The sequence below is a fragment of the Hydra vulgaris genome, chromosome 10, assembly GCF_038396675.1.
Source record: "Hydra vulgaris chromosome 10, alternate assembly HydraT2T_AEP".
In the NCBI taxonomy this organism is placed as follows: domain Eukaryota; kingdom Metazoa; phylum Cnidaria; class Hydrozoa; order Anthoathecata; family Hydridae; genus Hydra; species Hydra vulgaris.
The window spans coordinates 34,610,001-34,625,000 of NC_088929.1; the positions used below are offsets into that span (position 1 = coordinate 34,610,001).

At 24.6% G+C, this 15,000-nt stretch overlaps 1 protein-coding gene across 1 annotated transcript in view; it reads left to right on the top strand.

The window, feature by feature from the left end:
* The window catches only part of LOC124816512 (uncharacterized), a 17,598-nt gene extending 10,668 nt beyond the window's left edge, over window positions 1-6,930 (top strand). The window contains exons 3-4 of the mRNA XM_065808811.1: window positions 5,484-5,586; window positions 6,446-6,930. Of these exons, the coding sequence (XP_065664883.1) occupies window positions 5,484-5,586; window positions 6,446-6,843 (501 nt within the window). The 3' untranslated portion in view covers window positions 6,844-6,930. The remainder of the gene's footprint in view (window positions 1-5,483; window positions 5,587-6,445) is intronic.
* The last annotated feature ends 8,070 nt before the right edge of the window (window positions 6,931-15,000 follow it).

Genomic DNA, 15,000 nt, shown 5'->3' on the forward strand with positions numbered 1-15,000 from the left:
TGTATGTATGTATGTATGTATGTATGTATGTATGTATGCATGTAAGCATGTATGTATGTTTGTAATGTATGTATAACAGACATACATAGGTGCATACATACACACATTCATACATACATACAAACACAAATACATGCATATATACACAATGTGTGTATGTATGCATGAATTTGTCTTTGTATGTATGTATGTATGAATGTGTGTATGTATGCACCTATGTATGTCTGTTATAGTCTGTTATACATACATTACAAACATACATACATTCTTACATACATACATACATGCCTACATACATGCTTACATACATACACACATACATACATACATAGATACATACATACATATATACATACATACATACATACATACATGCATACATACATACATACATACATACATACATAAATACATACATACATACATACATACATACATACATACATACATACATACATACATACATACATACATACATACATACATACATACATACATACATACATGCATACATACATATATACATACGTACATAATGCCTCCATTCTTGATAATGCTGGCAGGCGTATCAAGAATGAAGACATTATTTTTTGAATGGCATTATCTTTTCGTCAGTCCATTGGTTTGCAGACAACTGAACAACGAAAACAGCTTTAATTACTTGACTGAAGTACTGAATCCATAAAAAAGGCTTTAAGCTCCTTGAAAAATCACTAGAAGCGAGAGCCATTCATACTGCAGATCCCCAGAAGTAATCAATGCGCAGAGCGCGCAATCAAAGTAATGAAGGAAATGTATTCGTCATGCAAAAATAAAGACAAATTGCACCTTCTATTCCTTCTATGCAACAGGCAAGAGGAAGGTCACAGTCTGAGTCATTGTTGGATTGAAAGTTTATTGTATTACATGATTATGATATTCTAAATACAAGTGAATACATAGTAGTACTTATGTCAAAATCAATTTTTCAATGGCCGGGTGAACTTTTTTCAAAAGATATGCAAATAATAGTTTATTTCGTGCTTTTTTGGTAAAAGTTCATCAAACTACAGTACAGGAGCATGGGGCTGAAAAAAAGTCATAACCCTAATATACACATATTTATATACAGTTAAATTAAAAATTAATATATATCTTATAAATATAACAAGAAATAAGTTAATGTTTTCATTAAGCAATATCACAGTGTACTATATTGTATCATTTTTAGTTAATACTTAAATAAATGATACTTCAAGTCACCAATATATAAAATATTTTATTTGAAGCAAACATTTAATTTTATACCACAATAATTATTTGTTTTTCACTACCACAAATTTATAACTTTAATAATTAATTTTAAATAAAATATAGAAAGAATTAGTATTATTTGATACTTTTAAAACATTTAATAACTATATTCCGCTAATTTATAACTGTAAGACTTTTTAATAAAACATTTACTTTATTTTCCGGTGTATTTATACTAAACACTGTATAGATTTTAAATAGATTATTGTATTTCGAAGCCCTTGTTTTGAACGACGGCGTTTATTTTGAACCACGGTGTATGCAAGCTCTGGCTTTGCGTTGGTAAAACTACAGCGACCGCGACGTACTTACCGATGATATTAATTTAAATACGCTTTGATAACTAAGCTTTTTGCCGCTCTTCAGCCGAAGACAGCAAGCCAACAAAAAAAAAACAAAGCATACTACCGGACTTTCAGCGTTTTTGCAACGGCGGCAGGCCGCATTAGGTTTTACAGTGGAATAGCATCGGCATGCCAGCGGCGGCTTCAGGTATCACCGTCCAATGAAAGCATGTTTGCTGGGTATATATATATATATATATATATATATATATATATATATATATATATGTATATATACATATATAAATACATATAGCCAGCAAATATATATATATATGTATATATATATATATATATACATATATAAATAGCCAGCAATATATATATATATATATATATATATATTTATATATATATATATATATATATATATTATATATATATATATGTATATATATGTATATATATAAATATATATATATATCCAGCAAATATATATAAATATATATATATATATATATATATAAATATATATATATATTTATATATATATATATATATATATATAGCCAGCAAATATATATATATATATATATATATATATATATATATATATATATACATATATATATATATATATATATATATATATATATATATATATATATATATATGAATATATATATATATATATATACATATACATATACATAAATATATATGAATATATATATGTATATATATATATATATATACCCAGCAAATATATACATATATATATATATATATATATATTTATGTATATGTATATATATGTATATATATTCATGTATATATATATATATATATATATATATATATATTTATGTATATGTATATATATATATATATATATATTCATGTATATATATATATATATATATATATATATATATATATATATATATATATATAGATATATATATATAGATATATATATATATATATATGAATATATATATATATATATACATATACATAAATATATATAAATATATATATGTATATATATATATATATAGCCAGCAAATATATACATATATATATATATATATATATATTATATATATATATATATATATATATATATATATATTTATGTATATGTATATGTATATATATATTCATGTATATATATATATATATATATATATATATATATATATATATATATATATATATATATATATATATATATATATATATAATTTAAGTAATATCATTAATGTTTTGTGTATTAATATTATAAGCAATAAAACATCATATACGGTATTATACTATTTGTTTCTTTGTTAAGTAATATTTCGGCTCATATAGTGAGAGCCATTATCAAACTAATAAAATCGTTACCAAAACCGTTTAAAAATTTTTAATGAACGTAACTGAATAATGTCGTTGCAACATCAGATATTAACCATTTTTTAATTTTACAAAAAAAGGTTTCCAATGATGATTCATTACCAAATTGCCATTGTCACAATATAAAACTTTTTTTTTTGATTTTGAACGTTGCACACGTTGTATTTCAATGGGCTCAATGAATAATTCTTCTGTAGCTGTTTAAAATAACAAAAAGCGTTTTAGTGTTTTCCTAGTTTATTTTACCATTACAATGTTGTAAGTGTTTTACTATTGCAGATGTTTCACAGTTGGCTTTTGTAACGTTATTTTTATGATCTTGAATTCGTGTGGTAGTCTTTTTTCTTGTTACACCAATATAACATGCACCACATGTGCAACTAAGTTGGTACACTCCTGGATGACTATTCGGAGGCAGTATTCGGCAAAGCATATTAATCAAGGGTTATACCAAAATAGAAGACTGTTTTAACGCCAAATTTACAAAGTTCTCTTCTAAGAGCAAGGCTTAATTTGGGGACCCATGGTAAAATAACTAGATTTTTGTTACCAACTTTTTGACAACAAGATAAATTTGTGGAGTATTTATAATTTTTAGCAATATCCTAATACCGTTTATAGGAATGTCCATTTTCAGTAACAAAATTTTATAAAAAAATTAATTTCATGTTAAATGTAATGTTCTGAACAAACTTTGTATGCTCGAGCTAAAAAACCTTTAAAAATACCAACTGCGATATTCGGTAAAATAGATGATTTCGGTTGTATAAGTGCATTTGTAAATGCATCTTTACGGTGTATGGAAAACTCATATTTGTGAAGGGATTGATTTGTTGAAATACAAATATTTAAATAACTAGATTGGTGTTGAGCGTATTTGCATGTATTACATAGATAGATTTGCATGTATTACATGGATAGATTTATCTTGCGAATTTAAGTGCTAAAAAGGAATTTGCGTCATCAATATTAGTAACTATCAAACTATAAAATGCAATTGAAAATATTGTGAAACCCGAAGATATGTTAAACATAGAACGTATAACTGATAAATAAACGACACTTTACACGTAAGTTTAATTTTCTTGGCAATTTTAAAAAGAACAATAATATAAAAAAATTTAATCCTTTGAATATTATTTCAATACCGCCTACTAACCTTACAAAAAATCCAATATTAAATTTTTCAAATATATGAATCTCACATGAACAGGAAAACTTATTAAGTCTTCGTCAGCAATTTATTTCAACACAAAATAAAATACCATTTATTGATATTATAACATCAACTGAGCAATGCGCTTTAAATATAGAAAAAAATGTGAACGTCGAAAGAGCAGAATTTTGAAGTCAGAATGACAGTAAAACATTAACCAAATATTTAAGAGTGAAAATTGATAGTAATATTTCTGAAAATCAACGTATAGCTTTCCATGAACTAAAAAATTTAACGAACATAAAAACATATTCATGTGATAAAGGTATTGGGTTTGCCATTTTAAATTCGGAATCAGTGATACAAAAAAATAAAATAATAACTTGGCAACTGCGCAATATCTGCGGTTGACTTAACACAGATGATAAACTAAAAAAAGATCAAAAAACATATATATGGTAAAATATACCCTTCAGATGCAATTCCGCCTGGTTTGTATGGTTGTATTAAAGCATATAAAAGTGAAAAAGGTTATCCAATGCGAATAATAGTTTAGACAATCGGCACAGCACCTCATAAACTTTTGCATCATCCTGTTAAGATCATACAACCAACTTTAATCTAAATGAATGCCTTGTTAAAAATTTATCTTCATTTGAATCAACAGCAGAAGAATGACTTAATAGTGACAAAGTTCAACTGTCATTTGATGTAGTTAATTTATACCTATCAGTGCCACTTTATATAGCAACTGTCACAATTATCGACATGCCAAACACAGATAGAGATAATCTAATATAACAATTTAAACTATCTTTAGTAGAACTTCATAAACAAATTGATCTCTGTATTAGAATGTGTTGTTTGTTATGGGAAGACAAAATATATATTTAAAAAAACTCTGCTCCAATAGGTCTATCCATAGTGGTTGTCCTGTCAGAAGCATATCTGAAATGTATTGAAATTGAATAATGCTCTTTAACAGGCTTTAAACGTCAATATTGCACCAAAAACTTATAAGCGTTACGTTGATAACAGCCATGCTCGATTTATTACAAATATTAAAAAATGTTAAATATCTAACGTTACAATGACATCATTTGGTTAAGTTCATAATCATTTTTTAAACGGTTTCGTTAACGGTTTTATTAGTTTGATAATGGCTCTCACTATATGAGCCAAAATATTACTTAAAAAAGAAATAAATAATATGGTATCGTATATGATGTTTAATGTTTGTAATATATATATATATATATATATATATATATATATACATATATATATATATATATATATAAATGTATATATTTTAAAAAGTATTTTTAATACAACTCGTAAATATTTTATAGATTGGTCCTATTTGTGAAACAAATTCTCCATGCGGATCGAATAATTGTAGAGATTTATGTTTGACAGTCAATGAAACTTTGATTCACAACTACACTTGCTTTGGTAATGTTTTTTGAGTTTTTATGTTATAATTTTATATAGATAATATCTGTAATATAGTAACTGATAATACCATAAATGATATTGAATTTTCCTGAAACATGGTTTCATATACATGGTTTCAATAATAAAAAATATAGGTCATAATTTTGGTTACCCAGTATTTGCTACATCTTCACTTTTTTCAAATTAAGAAAATATTGCTAAAACAATACTGATTAATACCATTAATGGTTTTATCAATAATCATTCTGCCATTTACTAAAGCTATTAAATACTGTAACAATGCTATAACTTTTTAAAATATTTTTGATTTTATAATTCATACAATTATAAAAAATGAATTATTCAAAAATAATGAGGAAGACACACCTTAACCAGTTATTGCCATCCTTACATATAGAGCTTGATATAATTGTTTTTTTTTTTTTTATTAAAGACTTCTTGTAGACTAGTTTGTTTACTTAATGGGTGTATAGCTCACTTTCTATTTTAATACAAAAAATTTACATAAAAAATCTAACTTATAGAGTTATTATAGTACGTAATTGTGGAGCGTTTTTTTAAAGATGCTAACTCAATTTTTTTCCTCAATTTGAGTTTTTTCAAATATTGGGTACTTTATTGAAAAAGACACAAACCTAATTATGTAGGTATAAACTAAAAACAAAAACACAACATCATCATCTTTATTTACAATTACATAATATTTAGATTCAACAAATAATTGATGAAATATTGAATTTTTTTTTGGATTTTACCTTCTTTTAGAAAAAACGCTCTACCATTGATAAATCTAGCTCCTATGACTCATTTAACGGCTTCTCTTATGCTAGTGTTTATGAATATTCTTAATTTTCAGATACAGTTGATCTGACAAAAGAAGGAATTGCAACTTCTTCGTCAATCAGTTATGGTGATCCAGGTTACTCGGCAGCCTCCGCAGTTGACGGAAACCTGAATTCCTTTATGACCACTGATTGTGATTTGTTAAACTTAAGTTGGTTCCGACTAGAATTAAAAAATATATATTGGTTAAATCGAATTGATATTTACAGCCGACGAAACTGTTGCCCTGACAGAATAGTTGGTTCAAAACTATTTGTAAGCATAACAGATAAGTCGAGTGATTTTTACGAGGTTGCGACGTTAACATCTGATATAGAACAAATGTTTACAGTATCTAATTTTGCCAGATTTGTTATTATCAATAAAGATTCTGGTTGTCTTCATTTGGCCGAGATTTATGTTTTTATATAAAATTCCAAAATGTTTTCAAGTATAAACAAACATCCATACAAATGCTCTCTGAGTTTATTTTTTTATTTTTATGTAACGAAGGAAAAAAGGAACAACAGCAAAAAGATATTCATTTTCATGTTGTGTTTGTTACAATAACGTTTAAAATATAAAATTAAAAACAATAGGCATAGCAACATTAACATTTATAATAATTACAATAATAGTAATAATAGCAACAACGAGGTTCATACTTACAAGAGTAACAAGAATTAATAAATACTCTAGCAATAATAATTGTTTTTAAAAATTTGCAATAAAAATAACAAAAATAAAAACAATAAAAGTAATAGTAGTAATAATAACTTAATTTATTATATATTTTTTGCAATAATAAATTAAGAAATTGATAAAATAAACAGATTTAACTATATAGCCAAAATGCACAAAACTTTTCAGTGATTAAAGTAGCATTATTAGTAGTATTTTTAATATTATATTTACGTAACGTGGTTGATGTTTTACATTTTCCAGCAATACAAACTGCGGGCCATAATATAAAAAGATGCGCTAATGTTAACTTTCAAAGTACAGTAAGTGAAGAGATCTAAAAATCTTTAAACTTAAATGAACGTTTTATGTTGTGGTGGTTCTAAAACAAAAATTTCTCAATTCAAAATCCAGCGGTTTTTTACTTATCAACCTTTGGAAAACAATAAAAACAATCTATCATTTTTAAAGTTTTTTTGTTTTGACTATAAAAACCCCATAATATAATTAGATTTTTAATTTTTAATGGTTTGAAAAGACAAGTATTTTTAAGTATCAACGAAGGTTAAAATTAACGCGTTAGTATCGAGTAAAAAGTTTATTAGACTACAAGTTTTTTATACTTAATCAACTAATAGTTGATTTAAACAGTAAAATAAACTTCATCGGATTCACTTTAAAAAAGCGTTTTAAGTTATTTTTAATTATAAAAGCTAATAGCTATTAGTTAAAAGAACTTGACTCATTATAATCAGTGACAGATCCAGGAAAGAGCGGAGAAGCCATAAGATTCAAACCGTACAAGAACTAAACCAAATATTCCAAAAATACTTTTTAAGTTGTCTAATGTATAAAAGAGAAAATGCATAATTTCATTTGCTTATTTAGAATAAATTTTTATTGGATAACTAATCAAAGAATGTTTAATCATGTATTTTCTGTCTACACGGTTGTCAAGCAAATTAAAAGCTTATAAATTGTCAATTAAACTACTTTGAGCACCTCCTGATTGATATAGTGTTTTGTTTCAAAATTAGCTGTAAAATAGGTTAAATTAAACTGTTAGTAGTAAATAATACAGACATCACACATTGTTTATATTTTTATATATTATAAAATATCAACAAGTTTTTTTCAACATTCGTCAGATAAAAAAAATACATTTTCTGGAAGTACTCTGATTATGTGTAATATAATCCGAGAGAATATCTTCACCAAACGATATATTGCTTTAAAGTTCTTTTAAAGCTTCCATACATGAGTAACCGAATACTTGTTATGACTATATTTACTGACTTGTTATTAAATTTTATTGAAACTGCTGATTTATAATGATTGTTGATGTTCTGAAGTCAATTTTAGTATCCATATGGCAGTCAATGTGCAACTATTGCAAAAAAATAGAAAAATTAAAAAAAAAATGCAACAAAAAGCAAAATAAATAGTACAAAAGAACTATATTATTGTTATAACACACATCATACAAAAATATTGCTACTGCCCACTAACTTGTTACTGCCCACTACTTGCTACTGCCCACTACTTGCTACTGCCCAGTAACTTGCTACTGCCCACTAACTTGAAGCTTAACTTTGGAAAATCATTAAATCTTTTTGGCTACTTGTTATATAATATACATTTAATTTTGTTATTTCTTATTTAATATTATATGATATTGATTTATTGATTATTTTGAGTAACATTTTACAACTGGATGATTAAAAGAATTAATACAAAGAATTTAGTGTTGGAAAGATGAAATGGAAGCAAACTCTATTGTTTGTACAGTTTGCAAGCAATGGGTTCATAAGAGATGTAGTAATATAAAAATTCGTTTTTTGTTTTTTTGTTTTAACTGCAGAAAATATAATTTTAGGGAACAAGCATAAATGAACAAATAATGTAGGAAAAAAAGAAACAGTTATAAAAAGATAGTGCGTTAATAAATCTTGTTATCTTGGAGATACAAATGGATTAGCTGGTGTAACAGAAGAAGTTATATGGTAAAAAAAAGATGTACCTAGGCCGAGTTCAGAGAGTTTTCTCCACTTTAAACAGCAAGAGGTACACCACTAAAGATTAAAGCAAAGAAACGACTGACCTTAATAGGAAAGAAAAGATGCCAAGAAACGTCAAACTTGTGCACGGACAAAAACATATATGCAATTCTGAAAATGATTGATAATATTAGATGCACAACCAAACGTTTAACTACTTGAAAGAACACAGCTAATTTAGTTATTTTTGTCTTTTTTCAAATTATTTCTGTTAAATATGTAGTTATAACTGTTACTTTTCCTACTGGATTTTTTAGCTCTAATGATAAGTGTTGTTGAGGAGTAAGATCTTCCTTATTATTAGCATAAGATTACTTTATTCTTTTAAATAAAATGGACAGTAAGTGCTTCCTGCAAGTGCAGCTGTATATTTTGTGTTATATTTGATGATTCTTAATAACATTAAAGATCATGACAACGATAAAGCCGTCTTTCCGAAGAATCAAGGAAGTTCTCCGCAACAGCTTTTCCTTCTGCCAACGGCTTTTTGTCTACATAAACTTCCATTTTTTTTTCTTTTCTAAACTAACTCAATACGTCAATAATTCAACTCAATTTAACAAAACAGTACAGTTTGTTTAGAGAATTCAAAAACATTGTTTATATGTAAGTTATAGAATATAACTTTAAAAGCTTTAACAGTTCATAGGTTAATTTATGCCCTTCTGTAAAATTGATAAAATATTAAATTGACTTGAAAAAATACGGCATTAAAGGAGTCAAAACATACAATAAGATTGAAAATTAAAAATTAAGATTTAAAATTTAAATTTTGAAAGAGCTATATCTCGAAAACTCCGCAATTATACGTTAAGAAATTTCAACCATTAATTTATTATACGCAGATAACTTCAATCTAGTTTAAAATACAAAACTTTTCAAATGCGTATTTGCAAATGTTTTCTACTAAAAATTTTCTTCTTGGTTGTAAAACACCAACTACTTTTTTTCCCAGGCTGTCAAAGCTTTTATGAAAAAGATTACCGATTGACAACAGCTAAGATAAATAAAATTTAGATTTTTCCTATTATTTCTTATTTTAATTACGAAAACCTTTATGCATATTTAAATTTGATATGTATACTAAACCTTATAAATCATGATATGTTTTATTTTTTTTTGCTTCATTCATTATAGTATGTTGCTCGATTTCAAAATGACTGAAAAACAGAAAAGTACAATCGAATTTTAAGAATTCCAGAATTCTGGTTTCCTCGGGAAAAAATATGAAATAAGTTTAACTTTTAACATTTTCAAAACATAGGTATTTAATTTTTTTCTCGAACCCATTGTTATGTAAATATTACAGTAAAACTTGCACTAAAATAAAAAAAAGCAATATTTACATAAGATTACCATCATACATACATGCATGCATGCATACATACATACATACATACATACATACATACATACATACATACATACATACATACATACATACATACATACATACATACATACATACATACATACATACATACATACATACATACATACATACATACATACATTTATACATACATACATACCCTCAGGCATACCTAGATACATACATATATTGTAGCCAAACAAACTAAAAAAATATTTCTTATATATCTGCTATTATTGGTTAAAAGCAAGATTGAAAACTCTACAAATATTAGAAACAGATGAAAAATTTTAATCTTGATTATAATGATTACAAAAGCCTTGAGCCGTGATTGAAAATTGTCTTGAAAGCTAAATGATTGTAAAAGAGTTGTTTTGAATTCTAAATGCTTGAAACAGAAGGCTATTTTACTGATGTTTTTCTTTTTTAAAAAATAATTTAAAAAATTTATTTTTTTATTATTGTTAAATAACTTGACTTTTAGGATCTAACTAACACTTGATAACTTGCTGAAGAGCTTGTTCTGGTTTTCCTACCATTTAATGAAAAAATTTCAAATTACTCTCAAAAACAAACCCTGAATCCTAAAACATTGTCAAGACAAGCAATTTTCTCTGCAATATATAATAAATGTATAATATGAACATTACGAACAAAATTATTCTTACTTTATAATGTGTGGTGATCCACAAAAACGTTTAATAAATTTGACGCTTGCAATAATGTAAAAACACATGTATGTCTAAATTATTACGAAGTGCTGAAGTAAATTCATATTTTTTGTTTGCTTTCTAGTCGAGTCTTGTTATTTATAGTTCTAGTCTAGTTATTTATCTTTTTATCTTTAAACAACGCAAGTTAAGTTAAGGTGTTGTATTATAGTTGTCAAGTACCATATCCTATGTATATAAATCCCTGTAAATGCCTGCATACTAGTAGACAGAAAACGGTTAAACTTGAATTATTTATGTAATTAGTAACACAAAAAGTGTAACTAAATGCGTAAGTAATTATTTATATATTTTTGTTATTGTGAAAATAAAGTTTTTATTATTTTTATAAACTTTTATGTGTATATTTTATGTTCTTCTGCAAATTTTATATTTAGATTGATCTCGTGAAACAACAGCAACAAAAATTCTTATAAACTTTTTTACTTAGTATTGCTTTTAAAAATCTTTTGAAATTTAATAAATAATGACATCATAATTAAATATTTTTAGGCAGCGGCAATTAAGCATCCGAGGTGCAATGCTTAGAAACACCTAATATTGCCAATTGTTACAAGAAGTATTAACACATTAACAGAAAATGGGAAAGTTAGCAGCAAATGATAAAGACCTACTTTTGGACAAATTACAGCATTGTAAAAAAGTTAAATAACTCTAAAACCTTTACACTAGCGTTGGAACAAAATGAGTTCAGTACTGTACAGAACCCAGTGGGCACGGTACGTTTTTAAAACGTTTTTTAGACGTTTTTATAAGGTTTAGACCTAATAAAAACGTCCAAAGAGCGTTTTAAAAACGTACTGTGCCCACTGGGAAAGTACTAAATGGTTAGGAAATTATTTTTAAACCAGACAATAGACAAATTAACACTAATACCCTTATTTAAAATGTATTTAGATTTTTAACTTGATAAAAACAGTATAATACTTCTCTATAATTTTATTTTTAATATTTATAAATAATCAGGGTGGCTAGCAACTTGGAAATTCTTCTATAAGTATGGAAATTAAACAAATTATGCAAAACTCAGGAAATTTTAATTGATTTAGTTGCAAACTATAACCTATTATTTGAATTGACAACCAAAATTAGATATGCAAAAAATGTTTTTTTAAAGTCTCATAATAACATCATTATTTAAAAGTCATTGAGTGCACTTTTGAAGTGAGTTGATGTTTTTGGGTAAAAGTTAAGGGCTATGTGAAATTTTTTGTTGCTTTGTATCTTAAAGTTTTAATGAATTTTTCATGGGAAAGTCACGTAATTTTTATGTGTCAGGGAAAATTTATGTAAAATGAACCTGAAAATTTGCTGGTCACCCTGATTATATGCATTTACATTAACCAACTATACTCACATTAAAATGATCAAAAGCATTCATGTTCAACTTGGTATAATAAAATGCTTTGAATGATTCTCATAGTCATAGAACTAATGGAAAAAATTTTATACATCAAATATTACCACGTCTAGATTTTGCGTCCAGATAATTGTAGTCTTCTGTAAAAGCTATGATTTTTATTGTTGCCCCTAAAGCATTTTTAATATCGATGTCATTATGGAGTCCTCAAGTCCTTGTTGTCAATATCGAGTCCTCGAGTCCTCGATATCAATATCGAGTCCTTGGTGTTGTGATTGTTATTAGTATTAATAGTAGTAAATTAAAACTCAAGCTGGTATGGAGACTTTTTTCAACAAATTACCCAGACGGCACAACTCGTTTAAAAGTTACGCGTGGTTTCTGTTGCGTGTTTAAAACTCCCAAAAACACTAAGAATAGCACGTGTCAAGAATAGGGTTTTGATTCCGTGAAATTAACTACTATATTTTACCAAAAAACCAGTTTCGATATTAAGTTTTTAGTGATGGTTTTGCAGTTACAAAAATGGAGTATTAAATTATCAAAAGTTTTCGCAACGAATGTAAAACCATTACTAAAAGCACGCGATGTTTCAAATTTATTGCATTTTTATTATTCGGAAGGTTTTAGAGTGTGTAACAAGAACTTTCAGGTAAACATTTGTCGAGAATATTTATATGTTAAATAAATTCAGTTTTTGTTAAGTATTAGCATGTATATACACACACACACACACACACACACACACACACACATATATATATATATATATATATATATATATATATATATATATATATATATATATATATATATATATATATATATATATATAATATACACGTGTGTATATATATGTGTATATATATATATATATATATCTACTCATATATATACACACGTGTATCTATATACATACACACTTGTGTATCTATATAATTTATACAATGTATATTTTATATATGTATGTATAATACATATATAAAATATGTATGTGTTTATTTATGTATTCATATGTATATATGTGTGTATGTATAAGTCTATATATTATGTATGTATGTATAAATATATATATATATATATATATATATATATATATATATATATATATATATATATATATATATATATTATATATATATAAATACATATATACATACATACGTACATACATACATACACTTATAAATAAATGTATATGTTATGTATACGTAATATATACTCATATACACACATATGTGTGTGTATTTCGGCGTATGTATATTTGTGTGTATTTGTATCTGTATATGTGTGTGTATTTCTGCGATAAATATATATATATATATATATATATATATATATATATATATATATATATAAAATACATTTTGTAATACAATATATATTGTAAAACAATATATATATATATTACAATATATATAATATATATATATATTACAATATATATATATAAATATATATATATTACAATATATATATTGTAATACAATATATATATATAATACAATATATATATATATATTACAATATATATATTGTAATACAATATATATATTGTAATACAATATATATATAAATAAAATACATATATATATATATATATATATATATATATATATATATATATATATATATATATATATATATATATAAAACATATTACGTGTGTATATATATGTGTATATATATATATATATATATATACACATATATATACACACGTGTATCTATATACATACACACTTGTGTATCTATATAATTTATACAATGTATATTTTATATATGTATATATAATACATATATAAAATATGTATGTGTTTATTTATGTATTCATATGTGTGTATGTATAAGTCTATATATTATGTATGTATGTATAAATATATATATATATATATATATATATATATATATATATATATATATATATATATATATATATATAAATATATATATATATATATATATATAAATACATATATACATACATACATACATACATACACTTATAAATAAATGTGTATGTTATGTATACGTAATATGTACTCATATACACACATATGTGTGTGTATTTTGGCGTATGTATATTTGTGTGTATTTGTATCTGTATATGTGTGTGTATTTCTGCGATAAATATATATATATATATATATATATATATATATATATATATATATATATATAAAATACATTTTGTAATACAATATATATTGTAAAACAATATATATATATATTACAATATATATAATATATATATATATATTACAATATATATATATAAATATATATATATTACAATATATATATTGTAATACAATATATATATATAATACAATATATATATATATATATTACAATATATATATTGTAATACAATATATATATTGTAAT